General features: G+C 42.7%; 1 protein-coding gene across 3 annotated transcripts in view; it reads left to right on the top strand.

Annotated features, from left to right (window-relative positions):
* Positions 1-19,475, top strand: part of LOC109896944 (receptor-type tyrosine-protein phosphatase gamma) — a 317,719-nt gene that overhangs the window by 275,518 nt on the left and 22,726 nt on the right. For 2 of the 3 annotated variants that reach the window (XM_031806855.1, XM_031806938.1), the window contains exons 11-15: positions 156-205; positions 1,984-2,767; positions 7,631-7,769; positions 14,315-14,353; positions 15,855-15,946. In XM_031806855.1, coding sequence (XP_031662715.1) covers positions 156-205; positions 1,984-2,767; positions 7,631-7,769; positions 14,315-14,353; positions 15,855-15,946 — 1,104 coding nt within the window. The remainder of the gene's footprint in view (positions 1-155; positions 206-1,983; positions 2,768-7,630; positions 7,770-14,314; positions 14,354-15,854; positions 15,947-19,475) is intronic. The other variant, XM_020491414.2, reaches the window with a different exon arrangement.

Genomic DNA, 19,475 nt, shown 5'->3' with positions numbered 1-19,475 from the left:
CTTTCCCCTCCTCATCACGATATCTCTGTCTGTCGAAATGCCTATGCCGATTTGTTGCAAAGCTAGAATCAATAGCGGTATTACACTGTCTATACAGTAACATATATTTTGAGTTATCATTGGTTAACAAGTTTCATGTTATGTTCTCCTTTCAGCTAACACAACCAGGATATTTGAAGGGACGAGGATAGTGAAGACTGGGATGGTGAGTGCTGCGTGAACCCTCTGTAGTACTACCTCTCTCCAACAGAGAGCAGCACTGTCTCATTATTTAACCTCTGTGCTGGAGAGCATGCTCTGTCACTCCGATACTGTCAACTCCAAAGACATTCATTTTAACTACAGACCACAGATATAAATTAAATGTCCTATGTCAGTAATGTGCAGATAACAGATGATGTACTTGATTGCTTTTTATCAATTGATGAAACAGTTCCACATATTTACAGTGCCTTGCGAAAGTATTCGGCCCCCTTGAACTTTGCGACCTTTTGCCACATTTCAGGCTTCAAACATAAAGATATAAAACTGTATTTTTTTGTGAAGAATCAACAACAAGTGGGACACAATCATGAAGTGGAACGACATTTATTGGATATTTCAAACTTTTTTAACAAAGCAAAAACTGAAAAATTGGCCGTGCAAAATGATTCAGACCCTTTACTTTCAGTGCAGCAAACTCTCTCCAGAAGTTCAGTGAGGATCTCTGAATTATCCAATGTTGACCTAAATGACTAATGATGATAAATACAATCCACCTGTGTGTAATCAAGTCTCCGTATAAATGCACCTGCACTGTGATAGTCTCAGAGGTCCGTTAAAAGCGCAGAGAGCATCATGAAGAACAAGGAACACACCAGGCAGGTCCGAGATACTGTTGTGAAGAAGTTTAAAGCCGGATTTGGATACAAAAAGATTTCCCAAGCTTTAAACATCCCAAGGAGCACTGTGCAAGCGATAATATTGAAATGGAAGGAGTATCAGACCACTGCAAATCTACCAAGACCTGGCCGTCCCTCTAAACTTTCAGCTCATACAAGGAGAAGACTGATCAGAGATGCAGCCAAGAGGCCCATGATCACTCTGGATGAACTGCAGAGATCTACAGCTGAGGTGGGAGACTCTGTCCATAGGACAACAATCAGTCGTATAGTGCACAAATCTGGCCTTTATGGAAGAGTGGCAAGAAGAAAGCCATTTCTTAAAGATATCCATAAAAAGTGTTGTTTAAAGTTTGCCACAAGCCACCTGGGAGACACACCAAACATGTGGAAGAAGGTGCTCTGGTCAGATGAAACCAAAATTGAACTTTTTGGCAACAATGCAAAACGTTATGTTTGGCGTAAAAGCAACACAGCACATCACCCTGAACACACCATCCCCACTGTCAAACATGGTGGTGGCAGCATCATGGTTTGGGCCTGCTTTTCTTCAGCAGGGACAGGGAAGATGGTTAAAATTGATGGGAAGATGGATGGAGCCAAATACAGGACCATTCTGGAAGAAAACCTGATGGAGTCTGCAAAAGACCTGAGACTGGGACGCAGATTTGTCTTCCAACAAGACAATGATCCAAAACATAAAGCAAAATCTACAATGGAATGGTTCAAAAATAAACATATCCAGGTGTTAGAATGGCCAAGTCAAAGTCCAGACCTGAATCCAATCGAGAATCTGTGGAATTTTTCAGTTTTTGATTTGTTAAAAAAGTTTGAAATATCCAATAAATGTCGTTCCACTTCATGATTGTGTCCCACTTGTTGTTGATTCTTCACAAACAAATACAGTTTTATATCTTTATGTTTGAAGCCTAAAATGTGGCAAAAGGTCGCAAAGTTCAAGGGGGCCGAATACTTTCGCAAGGCACTGTATGTCACATTTCTATTATGTCATTACATTTTTCAATCACTTGTCTCTTTTCCCTCCCTCTCCTTCCCACTCACCTTTTTTTCACCTCTCCCTCTCCCTACTTTCTCTTTCCAGCCCACTGTTTCCCCAGCCTCCTCGGCAGACATGGCTCCCATCAGCTCTGGCTCCTCCACCTGGACCTCCTCCGGCCTCCCCTTCTCCTTTGTGTCAATGGCGACAGGCATCAGCCCCTCCTCCAGTGGTAGCCAAGCGACGGTGGCGTCCGTGGTGACTAGTACCCTACTGGCAGGGCTAGGGTTCAGTGGTGGGGTCATATCCTCCTTCCCCAGCTCTGTGTGGCCAACCAGAGCCCCATCCTCCAGCCAGAATCCCACCGCTGCCACCCCTCGTCAGCCCACCAGCGAACCAGCGGCCTCCCAGAGCACAGACGCAGCCAAAGACAATGGAGAGGGCTCCGAGGACGGGGAGAAAGGTGCCAAAGGTGAGGGAGAGGAGGGAGAGAAAGAAGGAGAGGAGGATAAGGAGGAAGACGAGGAGGAGAAAGAGAAGGAGACGAAAGAGAAGAAAGCGATGGCAGACAAGGTAGAGAAGCAGACGGACAGCACGGTAGTGAAAGAGCCGCCCACGGCCACACCAGCCTCGACTGCCAAAGAGAAAGGAAGAGAAGGAGGGGAGAGTGAGACTGAAACGAACACCAGCAGCACTACGCCCTCTAGTGCTGAGGAGGACCAGCTGGTGACACACACACAGAGTATGGTGGAGACAGACACAGTGGTGCCCCCTACCTTGGAGCTAGGGAATGACACGGCAGAGTTCACAGCCCCAGACAGCCCCTCCCCCACCCTCCGGCCCAGCACAGGAAGGGACAAAAGCCACTGGCCATTCTCCATACACACAGGTGAGCACAGGCATTATAGTGGATTCTCTTTTTTTTATGTAACCTTTATTTAATTAGGCAAGTCAAATTGTTATTTACAACTGCCTACCCTGGCCAAACCCAGACGACGCTGGGTCAATTGTGCGCCACCCTATAGGACTCCCAATCACGGCCGGATGTGATGCAGCTTGGATTCGAATCAGGGACTGCAGTGACGCCTCTTGTTCTGAGATGAGGTGCCTTAGATCGCTGCGCCACTCGGGAGCCCTTTCTTCAGTACATTCTGAGAAAAATAATGAAAGGGCATCAGAGCTGGACCAAATTGTACTCCATGTCTCAACTTGTGATCTTTTTCCTTTCTTCAGTATGTGATTCCTCGTATTACATTTGAATTATTTAGCAGTTATCCAGAGCGACTTACAGGAGCAATTAGGGTTACGTGCCTTGCTCAAGGGCTCTGGAATTCAAACCAGCGACCTTTTGGTTACTGGCCCAACACTCTTAATCACTAGGCTACCTGCCGCCTTATAATAAGACTATAAAGTGGAAAGGAATATGACAGCCTTGTATTAGACATATTTTACCATGGTTCAGTTGTAATGTTTTTTCATACCCACACATACCCACTTACACGCACACTAATGCCTACAAACCCTCTTGTGCTTTTACTGAATGACATACTGTAGATGTTGAGCAGTGTTAGGTTGCTAATGCAAATACATTTAGCAGAAGCTTGGTAGTAGTTGAACTCAATTAAAATCTTGGTATTGTAGCGGTGTAGCTAACTTCCGGAAATACACACGACTTTTTTTGCATAAAATAAAATATGGACGTGCCTAATTCTCACTTGAAACATCGTTTTTGCGTTTAATAGGCAAAATTACACATTCTGTTAACATCTGACTCCAGTGTGATCTGTTCTTGCAATTTGAAGTCCGTAACCAGGTTTCCATCCAACCTTTTTATGCGAGTACGTGTCGGATACAAAATGTAATGACAGGTCTGATGGAAACTAATATTTGTCGGTAAACTTTCCAAATCTTGACACAACAAAATTCACTAGGATCTTTTTGCGTCGGCGCAATTAATTATCAGAGAAATGTCGGTGGAATCACTTTTATGAGCATATATTGTAATAATAACCATCATATGGAAGTTAACTTGGAGTCACACGATGACATGTTGTCCTCCTACTATGACTCGTCGGGAAAGAATGCAGTTTAATAGTCTACAGATTCAATAGGTTATGAATTTCACAGGGTACTGAAAGTGCAAGGTGATGAGCTTGATGCTACATTCAATAAATATCGAGGGTCTTATTCTGGTGACATGATCAATAAGTTAGCCCTAAATATTTCTAAAACTAAAAGCATTGTATTTGGACACTCATTGAACCCTAAACCTCAACTAAATCTTGTAATAAATAATGTGGAAATTGAGCACGTTGAGATGATTAAACTGCTTGGAGTAACACTAGATTGTAAACTGTCATGGTCAAACCATATTGATGCAGTAGTAGCAAAGATGGGGAGAAGTCTGTTTATTATAAAGCGATGGTCTGCCTTCTTAACAACACTATCAACAAGGCAGGTCCTACAGGCCCTAGTTTTGTTGCACCTTGACTACTGTTCAGTCCTGTGGTCAGGTGCCACAAAAAAGGACTTATGAAATTTTCAATTGGCTCAAAACAGGGCAGCACAGCTGGCCCTTGGATGTACACAGAGAGCTAATATTAATAATATACATGTCAATCTCTCCAGGCTGAAAGTGGAGGAGAGATTGACTTTATCACTACTTTTATTTATGAGAAGTATTGACATGTTGAATGTACCGAGCTGTCTGTCTATACTACAGGCACACACCTCAGACACCCATGCATACCCCACAAGACATGCCACAAGAGGTCTCTTCACAGTCCCCAAGTCCAAACCAGACTATGGGAGGCACACAGCGCTACATAGAGCCATGACTACATGGAACTCTATTCCACATCAAGTAACTGACGCAGGCAGTAAAATTTGATTTAAAAAACAGATAAAAAAAAAACGCCTTATGGAACAGCGGGGACTGTGAAGCAACACTGACACAGACACATGCACAGACACACGCACACACACACACACACTATACATACATATGGATTTAGTACTGTAGATATGTGGTGGAGTAGGGGCCTGAGGGCACACAGTGTGTTGTGAAATCTGTGAATGTATTGTAATGTTTTAAAATGGTATAAACTGCCTTACTTTTGCTGGACCCCAGGAAGAGTAGCTGCTGTTTGGCATCAGCTAATGGGGATCCATAATAAATACAAATACAAAAATACTTGCCTACCGTTTGACAAATAAAAATAATCTCGCTCTTTTGTCCATAATAATGTCATCATGTAGGCTATACCCGCACTGTATCTGCCAGCTGTTGGCTATAGCGCACGTGCCAAGACCAGAGTGGGTACAGTTGCTATATAACACACATTTGTTTTGAGAAATCCATCAATAGAGTTGAAAATGCGATGGAAGCCCATTTAACTTGGATTTTTTATTCGGTACATGGGAATATAACCGTAAAAACTATATTTATGTGCACTATGTCATCACGCACATCATTTTATCTGCAACAAGTCAATTTGATGGAATCAAATGCAGATTTATGCAGATTTTTGAATATTTACATGAAAATCTGTCACCAAATTGAATGGAAACATAGCTCATGACATGTCAGATTTAGTTTAGCCTGAGCAGCCGCTAGTGGGCGCTATGGATCTACAGCGCCCACTAACTGCTGCCCAGGCTAGATTTAGAAATGATCATTTTTCACAAAGTAGTTTGGATGTTGTGAACTACTTTTTTAAAGTAACTTTAATTATGTTAAATATATTTTTCTTAAAGGTAGCTTTAGTGTAGTTTAACTTCTTCCAGTATGAAGTAATTGGTAGCTTGGCAAACTACATTTTCAGAGTAGCTTCCCCAAAACTTGTGTTGAGTGGAGTAAAGTGATCTGCCCAGGAAAGCTCTCTACATACTGAAAGACTGTGGCTAATGCTGAGATACACTGCTGGAAGTAGGCTTCTAAACTGCCACTGCATTGCAGACAGCCTTAACTACAGTATGCCGTGTACAATATTGATTAGGTCTGCTGGGTTATTCTGTAATTTACATTTTATGGAAAACCAGTGACATTATAGCTATTTTTGTTACCTACTTGGTTTACAATTTGATTAATAAATATGAGTGACTCCCAAAGACAAGGACTCAAATGAAACATGTGTTTGATAGACATTTCTGGGGGATAGGACCTTCCCCTCTTCCTTTCCTTGTTTTCTGTTCCACCTCTCTCTCCTTCATTATCTCTTCCACTCCCCTTACCCTCCTCTCTCATCTTTCCCACTTTCTCTCCTTTCCTATATTTCCCTTTGCACCTCTGTTTTTCCCTCCACCTCTTTCGATCGCTCTCTATTTATTTCTCTCTCACATTGTCTTTCTCACTCCCCTTCTCTCCATCCTTGTTGTTTCCCATCCTTCCTCCTTCCTCCTCTCTCTCCTTCCTCCTCTCTCTCCCTCCTCGGTGTTGTCTTTAGGCTGAGTGCTGGCCTACTTTCAGACCCAACGAGATGAGCTCGGAGCAGGGACACCGCTGCAGGGGAAAAACCTCTGCTCCATTTATAACTCCCTGCCTGGCACTAGAGTCATGTAGGCCTTGTGTGCATTGGTGTGTGAGTCTGTGTGAGTGTGTGTGTGGTGACAGGTGTGTGTATCCTTCGATGCAGGTTTGTTACTGGCTGTGTGTGCATTATTGCGTTTGTGTGTTTGCCCCTGTTCGTCTGTGTGTACTTCCGCTGGCGCTGTGTTTCGGGACGACTCGTCTTACAGTGAGAGGCAGACAGGAGAGAGCAGAACAGAGCAGAGTGAAGCAGCACACAATGGTTCCCCTGCCAGTATGGTGTGTGTGTGGATGGTAGGGAGAGAGTGTCTGTGGTAGCGGCTGGCTGTGCTGCAGTGCAGGGGACTGCTGTTTCGGCCTCCAGGGCTACCCCCATTGTGCCACTGCCGCTACCACCCGGGCTCCTGCTGCAGAATAAAGCCATGGGGTCCGGGAACAGCACAGCAGGAAAACCAGCCCTGGGTAGGTAGGGTTGGGGGGTTAGCGTGGAGGGGGGCTGGCTCAGGATGTTTGGGATCTAAGTGGAGCACTTATCTGGGTAGCAAGATGAGCTGGCTATGTAGCACCAGGGTTGCCTTCATAAATAAACAGATTATGATTTGATTACTGATGTTCTAATAGTCTCCAATATCAATTAATCTTTGTTGTTTTTGGTTGTTGTTGAGCATGTTTTCTCCTGTGTGTGTGTGCCTATTAAATATGATCCAGGATTGGATTGTTCCTGTCTGTGTAAAGCACCAGTCTAGATATAGTAGGTTAAGGGGCTGATGATGATGTTGATAGCTACACTACCTACCAAAATCTAACTTTAGAATACTTGTCTTTGATAGCACAGGAATATATTGTCACTGGTAGCATTTGGTATGAAGAGAGGCTACTGTTTCTCTGGTAAGCACTGCCGAACATTCTCCAGCACATTTTTGGGGTTATTATAGTATCGTTTCATGGCAACCATTCTGCCTGATCACGTATCCAGCATTTTACTAAGGTAAATGAACCTGTAACATGTGTCTTCAGTTGAGAAGATGGCTAGTGAATTTGATCACGTCATTGTTTATTATTATTTTGTGGTTAATTTTTAACCTTTGTGAAGCTCAGTTAAACCTGGCTAAATGTGTCTTTGTCCTCATTCCCCACCTCTCCTGTTCCAGATCAGCATCCCCAATATGTCCAGTAAATGTTGCTGTGATTCTGACTGATTGTATGTCCTCTCCCCTCCTACAGAGAGGACTAGCATGTCCAACTTGACCCAGCAGGGTGCCCCAGGGGTGGGGAGGATGGAGTGGATCATCCCCCTGGTGGTGGTCTCTGCCCTCACCTTCGTCTGCCTCATCCTGCTGCTGGCTGTGCTCGTCTACTGGAGGTGGGTACCATAACACACTGAGACCTCACACTCATGTAGTTGAATAAAAACCTTTCAGGAAGAATGTTTCCCCAAATCGTGTTGGTATAGTTTGAAGAAGGGTAGGGCTGGCACGATTACCGTATAATCGTGTAACCGATGATAATGGAGGAAGGCCCTCATGAAGAAAATATAAATAAAATTGACTTAACATGGGAAGGCCGGGCATTCCTGGGTTGAGTCAGTTTCCGCGGTGACATGGACTCTTTACAAAGTGATGAAACTTTGTGTTGCAGCAAACAAGTATTTGGTTGCCTAGGCAACACCCCCCTCTGCAGCTGCAGCACATGCAGACAGAAGTGGAAGAGAGGAGAAAATGTCATTTTTAAAAACTATAAATAAATAACATTTGCTATTCAAGTGACCATAACGGTGGCTGCAGTCATTTGGCTGACCAATAATTACAGTATGACCAGTCATCCAAAACTCCATGACCATCACAGCCCTAAAGAATGGTGAACATAGAGCAACATCCACAAAAACAGCCAGGTATAGGCTACACACCAATGGCGGTCGGTGCCGTTTAAGATGAGGGAGGAAGATATTTTTTTATGAGCATGGGCTTATTTCTATTACAGCGTATTGGATGACTGTCATTCATATTCCATTCACCCAGCTCAATTCCATTCACCCTATCGATACGTTCAGGCTACTACATGATACTCAAATTTTCCCTATACCCATTATGAGGTTGCTACAATCTAGCATACAAATGAAAGTTTACAACGTAGGTGAACAGGTCGAGAGAAATGAGGTATAATCAAAGTGACAGACAGTGAATGACACATTTAATACCGCCTTGCACACTCTTGCCTGCACATGTAGGTTGTAATCATTAGTCCAACAGTTGCAAACGAGAGTTCCTATTGGACAAATTCAGGTATGTTTATCCACATTTCATTCTGTTTGCTTCCGTTTAAGAATCAGCAGAGTGAATACACTCCTGATCACATGCAAACACAGAACTAGCAGCCACTTATAAACAGCATGATCACTTTGCTCATTGTATATATTATTCCTTCTCGCATCTACACTCTCTAATCCTCTTACCGTTTCCCTTTGCTTGTGGACTTCAGTGCACAATACAACAGCTTTCTGTGACCAGGTGGAAAAAACTTTCCAAGACAAATTTTCTTACCATAACCGCTACACACAGCCGACAGTGGTGTCACTATATTAACGGAAATTTTAGTCTATCTACTAGAACTAACACATTAGTAAACCTGCTACAGTGATGCAGTACAGTGTACAGCAAGCAGTTTAGCAGTTACACTGGCAGGCCCCTGTAGCAATACATTAATAAAACCAAAAGCTTATCATGACTTGGAAGAGTTCCAGTGTTGGATAGCCATAGCCAGCTAGCTAACATAGCATCCCTCTCTGTTTGAACCCGGGGGTTGAAGTAGGCTAAACTAGCTAGCTGCATTCGCTAGCTAAGTTAGTGAAAGTGAAAGTTTAAAAAATATATACAGTACCTGTCAAAAGTTTGGACACATCTACTCATTCCAGGGTTTTTCTTTATTTTGACTATTTTCTACATAGTTGAATAATATTGAAGATATCAAAACTATAAAATAACACATTGGAATGATGTAGTAACCAAAGAAGTGTTAAACAAAATTTAAAAAATTATCTTCAAAGTAGCCACCCTTTGCCTTGATGACAGCTTTGCACACTCTTGGCATTCAACCAGCTTCATGAGGTAGTCACCTAGAATGCATTTCAATTAACAGTGCCTTGTTAAAAGTTTATTTGTGGAATTTCTTTCCTTCTTAATGCGTTTGAGTCAATCAGTTGTGTTGTGACAAGGTAGGGTTGGCATACAGAAGATAGCCCTATTTGGTAAAAGACTAAGTCCATATTATGGGAAGAACAGCTCAAATAAGAAAAGAGAAATGACAGTCCATCATTACTTTCAGACATCCGGAACATTTCAAGAACTTTTAAAGTTTCTTCAAGTGCAGTCGCAAAAACCATCAAGCGATATGATGAAACTGGCTCTCGTGAGGACTGCCACAGGAAAGAAAGACTCAGAGTTAACTCTGCTGCAGAGAACAAGTTTATTAGAGTTACCAGCCTCAGATATTGGCAATTAACTGCAACTCAGATTTGAGCCCAAATAAATGCTTCACAGAGTTCTGCGTGAATCAGGCCTCCATGGTCGAATTGCTGCAAAGAAACCACTACTAAAGGACACCAGTAAGAAGAAGAGACTTGCTTGGGCCAAGAAACACGAGAAATGGACATTAGACCGGAGGAAATCTCTCATGATGAGTCCAAATTTGAAATGAATGGTTCCAACCGCCGCGCCTTTGTGAGACGCAGAGTACATGAACGGATGATCTCCGCATTTGTGATTCCCACCGTAAAACATGGAGGAGGAGTTGTTATGTTGTGCTTTGCTGGTGACACTGTCAGTGATTTTTTTTAGAATTCAAGGCACACTTAACCAGCATAGCTACCACAGCATTCTGCAGCGATACGCCATCCCATCTAGTTTGCACTTAGTGGGACTATCATTTATTTTTCAACAGGACAATGACCAAACACACCTCCAGGCCGTGTAAGGGCTATTTGACCAAGAAGGACAGTGATGGAGTGCTGCATCAGATGACTTGGCCTCCACAATCACCAGACCTCAATCACCAGACCTCACCAGACCTCATCAGATGACTTGGCCTCCACAATCACCAGACCTCATGATTTGGAATGAGTTGGACCGCAGAGTGAAGGAAAAGCAGCCATCAAGTACTCAGCATATATGGGAACTCCTTCAAGACTGTTGGAAAAGCATTCCAGGTGACTACCTCATGAAGCTGGTTGAGAGAATGCCAATAGTGTGCAAATCTGTCATCGAGGCAAAGGGTGGCTACTTTGAAGAATCTCAAATATAACATATATTTGTTTAAAAAATGTGGGTTACTACATGATTTCATATTTGTTATTTCATAGTTTTGATGTCCTCACTATTATTATACAATGTAGGAAATAGTACAAATAAAGAAAAACCCTTGAATGAGTAGATGTGTCCAAACTTTTGACAGGTACTGTATATATTCTTTTTACTAACTTAGCTAGCGAATGCAGCTAGCTAGTTTAGCCTACTTAAACCCCTTGAATGACCATGCAATACTTTTGGGTAAGCTGTCGACAATAGGACTGGGATTGGATGTCTGTCGTTGGTTTCATGACTATCTAAAGGAAGTCAAGCTGTTAGAGTCGACGGCTTCCAGTCGGAGCCATTGGAGTTGGTTGAAGGGGTCCCACAAGGTTCTATACTTGGTCCATTACTGTTCACTCTACATAAACAGTATCGGTGATGAGATATGAAAGTGTCAAATTCATTTATATGCTGATGACACTGTCATGTACTCTATCTCTTCAACGGCTGACCAAGTATTTTAAGATATTAAAAGGGTCTTTTATACAGCTGAAACTTGTTTAAAATGCAAAGAAAACACATTTTATGATTTTTAATAGGTTCAAAAAGTTGGTTGAAATACACTTGCACTCACGAGCTTAGATGGTTCTCGGATTAATCAGGTCTCTGCATATAAATACTTAGGGATGTGGTTGGATGATAAACTGTCTTTTAAAATGCATATTGATGAACTTTGTAAATGGCTAAAAATCAAGCTAGGCTTCCTCCATAGAAACAGGACATGTTTGTCCTCTACAAATAGAAGACAAATTGTGCAAGCTACTTTTATGTCTGTTATGGATTATGGGGATATTATTTACATGCATGCTACGGCATCAACACTTAAATCGCTGGATGCTACTTGTCATTGCGCACTTAGGTTTATTACAGGTGCTAGCTACAGAACTCACCACTGTGTTTTATATCAATATGTGGGTTGGACTTCGCTGTCCATGAGACGAGAACTACATGCTTTCGTGTTTGTCTATAAAGCACTTCTGAATAAACTACCTTCTTATTTATAAATCACTCATCAATATTAGAATTAGAATTCCTACAACCAGGTCTCAAGCATGGATTTCACCTGGGGCCCATGCGATTTGCACAGAGTTGGGTATGGCTGACTTTTCCTGTTAAGCTCCTTGCTTATGGAATAGCCTGCAGACTAAACTTGAGACTCATGTCCCCCTGTCGCCCATTTTAAATATTTATTAGAGGATTTTTATTTTGTATTGCTTGTAACTGTTTTGGGTTATGCAAGTTCTTGTGCTGTTGGTAGAATAACCTGTGTGTAAATGTAATCTAATGCTGTATTTTTTGTGTTATATGTGATGGTTTTGTTTGTCATGTTTAGTTTCTTAATCATTGTACCTAAACTGTATGTGTAAACATGTATACGCAGGGCCCAGCTTTAAAAGAGACCTCGGTCTCAGTCTGTGTTCCTTGTTGAAATAAAGGTATAATAATAGCATGTCTGTTCATGACTCATGAGCTCTGATATGTTGGAGGATGTCCTCCGGAAGTTGTCATAATTACTGTGTAAGTCTATGGAAGTGGTTGAGAACCATGAGCTTTCTAGGTTTTGTATTGAAGTGAATGTACCCAGAGGAGGAGAGAAGCTTGCTGTTCTCCGGCTACACCATTGTGATACCTACACAGTGCTGCTGAGTCTACTCTAGCCCTTCATTGCAAAACAGTGTGTTTTAATCAATTATTTGGTGACGTGATTATATGTAGTATATCTTCATCTAAGAAGGATAACTTTTTAAATGTTTCACTATTTTTATTTTTATGAAATTCCCTGAGGAGGATGGTCCTCCTCTTCCTCCTCGGAGGAGCCTCCACTGCTACACACAGTGCTGGTCAACAGACGTTGGGGGATTTCTACACTCCAGTGCTAATTCAATCACCCACCTGACTAACCTCTGTGGTCTCTCCATGTATCAGTGTGTAAGCTGGCTATGGTCCCTGCTATCCCCATCAGCCCCAGTGCCCTATAGTAGCCCCCTGCCCTCCTTGCCCCCTTCATCGGTTAAGGCCCAGGGGCATGACTGGCCATCTGCTTCACTTCCTAGCTCCACTGCTGCGCAAATCAGGACTCAGGCATGGGGGGGTTAGGGGTGAGAACATACACACACACCAAGCACCCACTTGGAGACAATGACACGGAGATATATCACAGAGGGTTTTGCATCTGCCAAAGTAGTGGAGGGCATGCACATTTTTATTCATTCAACAACTAGCTTGTTTACATACATAGATACTCGCCCATTTGTAAATATTGTCACACAAACAGCATTACCAAGAAAGCATTGAGGTTATGAGCACTAGTTTCCTGCCAATATCTCTTACTGTAAGATGTATATGTTTCCTATGATGCTGAAGAGAGCATTTTAGTTCTCAGGCCTTTATCATCAAAGCGCATCCATCGTAGCACTTCAAACAGGCGTTTAATGCCAGCCTGGGTTCAAAGAGCTGTTTTCCTCTGAGTGAGGGCTGTGACCTCTCTGGTTCTCACCACCCCCGGCTCCTTAAAGGTCAGCAGCCACGACCAGATAATTAGCCCCTCACTGAGACCCAGCAGAGCAGGAGGAAGCTGCCCCTAGATACTGATCTCAGGACATTTTGATGTCTCCACCCTAATTGTAAAGTTTGTAGGATTTTAGGAGGGTAAGCTGCTCATAGATCTGTGCCTAGAGGGCAACCTTTATCCACATTTTTTATAGCTCTCTGTCACAGAGGCTAATGGAAGTGCATCACCCCCTGAGGCCTGTAGGGGGCCTCTGGGGAGAGAAAATGGCAGAGATCATGGCTGCAGTAACAGGCTAGGGAAGATTAGGCTGGCTGTTTGGATTAAACTACCATTTAGACTCAGTTTAGCCCGCCTAGCCTTAGTGTGTCCTGTGAAACAGACGACAGGGTGTGTGTGTGTCTCTGTCTGTCTGTCTGTGTTTGTGTGTCTGTGTTTGTATCTGTCTGTCTGCGTGTGCCAGAGATAAAGTTCCTGGTGTTACAGAGATGGCACAGACACATGCACAGACACACACACACACACACACGGACACACACACACACTCACACACAGAGAGAGAGACAGAAAAACAGGTGGTGGTTGAGCTCGAGGTCTCCCGGGCAGTAGCAGGTGTTGAAGGCGTGAGAGGGGAGTGTTGGGTAATTTTAATCCTATTGCGTAGCAGAGCTCGGGCTCAGGGCTCAACCCCCATGTTGCCCTGTAACCCCTCCCCCATCGGACCACATTGGCTGCCCGTAGACAGTAAGCCACCCGTGAGTAATTACTGGTCTGAGATCAGGTCAACCAACCTTGAGTCTGACTCTAAACACAGGATAATTACTGGAGAATGATCCAGGAGCTGTTACTAGACAGAGTGAGTGACAGGTCACTGATCCTCTGACTTGTTAATGCAGAGAGGACAGGGGAGTCCTCCCTCTTCTTGCTCTCCTACCTCTACTCCTCTCTTCTCCTCCCTCTCTCCGTCTGCTGGTCTGGTTCAGTAGCAGCATGCAGACGCTGCCTGCTAAGGCTGTTCTGTCTCTCTTCTCCTCCGCTCTTCTCTCATCTCTCTAGGATGACCAGTTTCTGCAATCTACTCTGCATAAAATACAGGTAGGAGTAGGACCACACACTCACATATACACATTTCCACTCACTCAGTAACTTTACTCTCTATTTGGTAGATAGCCTCTTGCTCAAGCTCAGATATCCGCCTCTCTCTTATGGAGATGATGTATCTCCTTTCCCTTTCTCACCTGTATCCTATTTTTAAGGCTTGAAGTTCATGACAGGCTTATTGGTCTGGAGTGCTGTCATTGTTAAAGAAATAAGCAATGCTAGTTTTTCTTTTACTTTGAGATTTTTAAATAGAGGAACAGGTTTTGACTGTTAACGTTGTTTCCATATTGTAGCTTTAATCTCTCTTCGAGGAGAGCTCTTTGATGAAGCGTACAGTGTAATATGTTTATTATGGTACACTTCCCAAAAGGTATGTGCTTAGTCTGGAGCTGCCTGTCTTTTCAGACACACCTCCATTGAGCTTTACATAGCCTGCGCTTGCAGCTGTGTCTATGTGTTCTTTGCCCTCTTGATCTTTGTTTGGCCACAGACTAGCCCTTGATCATGACTCTCCGTTCCATTACATTACACATACAAGTTATTGGACGAAGGCATCTTCTGTACGGGGGACTTTTGTTAAGAGTCCCGATGCTTGGTCTGAACATTAGCATGCATCGCTTGCGGTACGATTTTGGAAGCATAAGGACCATATCTTTGATATCAGCGAGAAATAATACAAATATATACAATTGATACACACCTTTACAGGGTTAGGGTTCCCACACGGCCATATGTCCATGTTACAGTGCCTGTTTACGGAAAACAGCCGGAAGACATCTTCCATTTACACACAGGTGTTTGGAGATGCAGAAAGCTAATTAGCACAGGTAGTCCATACGTGTGCTAATTAGCTATCTGTGTCCCTGAACACCTGTGTGTAAACAGAAGACGGACACCACAAATGTCTTATCACTGAAAAATACTGTTGGTTGCAACTGTGTTAAAACCTGTTAAAACTGTGTACAGTAAGCATGTATTTTGCATTTGTGAAATTAGTTTGATGTGATATGAAAGTAGAGGTATTTTTGTTTCTAGAACTGTACTGCATTTGAGAATCAATGTACTTTTAGATATAGTATTTGGCTGTTTGGTCTTCGCCCTCTAAATAGAACCTATAAGGTCCTTGGACTATAAGGAGCAATGTTAGGCTCCTTTAGTCCATTATTTGGCTAGCCACAGACATACAGTATGTCTCTGCTTCATAGCTCAAACTGAAAACAAATTGATTCTGATCCTCATAGTGTTTATGTGACTCTTAACTCTGACGGTGTGTGAGCTGTGAGAGTGTGTGGTGGTGACTGCGTGTTTATGCTAATGTTTGCCTTCTCTGGAGGAGTTCAAAGTACACCTTGATCCTGTCACGTGTCTCCAGTGCCATCTGTGTTTACTTTGGAGGAGATTGTCACCTGTGGCATTGCTGATGACAGCGCTGATACATTATTCTCAGGGCTAATGTGCCACTGACTGACTGACTATCTCTCACTCTCGCTCTCAGGAGGTGTTTTCAGACGGCTCATTTCTACGTGGAGGACAGTAGTTCTCCCAGAGTGGTGCCCAATGACAGCATCCCTGTCATCCCCATCCCAGGTAAGCACCAATCAGAGCATCGATTCGGCCCCATAGTACCCCAGAAGGAGGTTAAAATCCTTGTCAGGAATGGGTCAGTTGATTGCAGCAAAATGGCACCTTTTCTCTGAAGTTTTCCAAATGTTCACTTTCTGTCTGGTCAATGTAATAATTCACAGTCAGGGTCAAGGGGAATAGTCTTGTCCCATATGTCTGCTCCTCTCTGTTTCCACTGGAACCCTATAGGCACCAATCATGTACAATCTGTACAGATACATCACACACATACAGTAGACACCATATGAGACTTCATATGACCGTTCTCCTCACATGAGACCACTATTTCATTATCCATCCACCTCTGTGTGCTCTGTTGAAGAGTAAACAAACAGTTCATTCAAATATGTTGTTTTTCTAAAGGAGCTGTACTTGATTTATAGTGTGTGCATTGAGTTTCATGTACTGGACAGTAACCTGTCATTCCATTGTATTGATTAGACATTATTGATCCCCAAAGGGAAGTTATTTTTGCCACCAGCAGCAGACCCCGACATGCATTATAGATAAACAGGCATACATTTCAACACCGACATCGACATTAAATTATTCCTAGAGATGATCTTGAAAAGTGTTTAAATTACTAAAGGGGAGGAGAGCTGAGATGTCTCTCACACTTAATATTGAACATTTTACTTTAACCACTTTTCAGATGGGAAAATCCATGCACACATTGATTTTTCCATGAAGATCTCATGTGAGATCGAGGTCTGAGCCATTGCATTAGCAGCCTACATTGATGTTTGAACACCAGTGTTATCATCTGTGAATGCTGTTCAAGTGTTAAAACACTTGAGAGGGAGAGCCTGACTCTGTGAGACAGGACTCACTCAGCCATGGTTTCAATGGGCTGTTGCTTGGCGATGAGGGTGCCAGTGGCCTCAGGTGGTTGGTTTGTTGGGGTGCATATGTGTGATCAGTATTTACAAGATTTGTGTTCCAAGAGATACCCGTAGCTGGTGTTGTTTTGCTAGAACACACTATTCCGTCATAATCATGTGATGTGTGTGAACAGGTGGGTGTTTGCCCTCACTAGTGTTACTGTAGTGTTTAACACGATTTATGAGAGTTCCCTGTCAGCATTGGTTTTGTGCTCTGTGCTTACTGGTTCAGCCCAAATGCACCATGTTAAAGGAGGGTGGAAGGGGTGGGGTGGGGGTTGGGGGGGGCAGAGGAGGGCTGGATCTCTCTCTCACTCTTTCGAGCCAGTGGATCAAACATTAAAGGCATGGAGATTGGCCCTCAAAGACGCAATCTTCCATATCTAACATCTCCCCTCACATACAAGATTTTCCCCAGCATCCAAATCCATTTGGACTGACTGAGTGTCCTTTACAATGGACCTTGGCACAGAGAGCTGTGTCTGATGTGCCTATTTAAACCAATGGCGCAGCACTTCCCAGCACAGGGACAGGGAAGGCTTATAAAGTGGGCCCCATTGGACATCTCTCCTCCTCCTTAAAAGGCTGTTCACTTTGAGAACTGACTTCAGTACTCTACATTCTCCCCAGCAGATTGTATCTCCTAACCAGATATCAAAAGGTTTGTGGCTTATGAGACTTTATACCATGGCATTGTTGAATACTTCTTTCTGATTTGCTTGAAGTGTATTCTGGAGCCCTTCAAGTCATAACGCACAGTATATTTGCATCGTACAATTCAATGGCTATCGTTCATTCTTACATTTTTTATGTTTGAGCTGCTTTTGAAAGCCAAAGTCGAATTGAAAACATTATTGGCATTGTTGAATTAGATGTTCATAATAACAAGCTAGGATGAATAGTTTGGTTAGCTAAACTAGCAAGTATGTTTGGTTGCCATGGCAACTACTGTATCTAGTAAACTTGCAAGCTACTTCAGTGGATTTTGAACACATTTATACTGGAAAATGAACATATTTCTAGCTGTGTTAAATTATAGCCATGGTATAAAGGGATAATCAACTCGGGGCTCTATGCGTTCCAAGGACAATAATGCAACTCCTGACCTCCGCGTCATTCATTATTTTCCATAGAACGCATAGCCCCTCATTGATTATCATTTACATATTGACTATGATGTAAGACAATGTTTCTAGAATAGCCTAATGTTGATTGGAGTGCTGTTTGAAGGTTGTTATCTATCTTGATCATAGGTTTGGAGGACTGAAATAGGCATACTTTTTCTTAAAGGTCCAATGCAGCCATTTTTTTCTGAATATCAAATAATTTCTGGTTAACAATTAGGTACCTTACTGTGATTGTTTTCAATTAAACTGGTCAAAAAGAAACGAGCAATAATTGTACTAGGACTGTCTGGGTGTGGTCCGAGTGGAAAACTGAAAATGAGCTGTTATTGGCAGAGAGGTTTGGAACTCTCTTTCTTATGGGTCTATTAACTAATTTACTGCATGGTGATGACACCATTGAAGGCCAAAACTCCATCACACCAAAACAGGCTTACATTTTAGGCGCTCATACACTAAATGGAGAGGCTGTGGTTCCGGATTTTCTGGACACCTGATTTACCATGGCAAACAATACGAAGATGTATTTTTACGTAGCTGCTGCTCAGTGCTCCGCTGTCGCTTACATCAACGATGAACGCCTTTGTCTGGTGTAGCCTAAACACTTCATGTTGTAGACAAAGGACACGGTCGACGTGTTCCAACTATTGCATTCCAAGCCTCAGTAGGCTGTTAAGGATAAACACGATTTAATGTCCTTTTTTAAGGAGGGAAGTTAGGCTACATGCAGCTATTTACATGTTGTACTCTAAAGACATGATTAACATGTTTGTATAAACTCTCAAATAGTTTTTTGCCCCAATGCAAAAAACTCAAGTGGGGAGTTACATGCATATCAAACACAAACATGACACAGACGCAGTCTAATTAGCCATTTAATGTTATTTTTTCATCATCGTTGCAAACATTGGCTGAGCAGAAGGCAGTCAGTCAAAGTAGTAGTATTATTTTTCAGCAACTCTGTGTAATGGCTACGATATTGCAGCAACTATAACGATTAGCCTACATCAAAACGCTGATTGTTTTTGCTCCAATGCAATGTGTAGGGACTGCATCCTGTTTGTGCAACTGCAATATCCGTTACAACAGACAGAGAAGGTTGTAGCCTTCATAATGGCCTTGAATGTTAGTTCAAATCGCCGCATGGTTTTTATTTCAGCTGTCCAGAAATATGAGGCAGAGACATAGGCTACATCATCATGGTTCAGAAGAGGGTGAGTAAGAGAGAAATGTGAATGGAGTGTGAGCAGCAGCTACGCCCCAATTCTTTTTTTGCATAAAATAACACATGTGCAGAACCTGATCCAGATAAGTGGCTTTGAGAAAGAGGTTTCCTTAGGGGTGTGGGCGAAATCTCGGTGTGGAAATGTACAAAAAACACATTTAAAATCACGTGAATCACATTTTTGACTGCACTGGGCCTTTAAAATTGATTAATTTGTGCAATAAGGGAGCTAAAGATTACTAGATGATTCCGCTCAGATAGAG

The sequence above is a fragment of the Oncorhynchus kisutch genome, linkage group LG1 (assembly GCF_002021735.2).
Source record: "Oncorhynchus kisutch isolate 150728-3 linkage group LG1, Okis_V2, whole genome shotgun sequence".
Taxonomy (NCBI): domain Eukaryota; kingdom Metazoa; phylum Chordata; class Actinopteri; order Salmoniformes; family Salmonidae; genus Oncorhynchus; species Oncorhynchus kisutch.
Note: the sequence above shows the minus strand (reverse complement) of the source record. Positions and strands in the feature narration are given on the sequence as shown.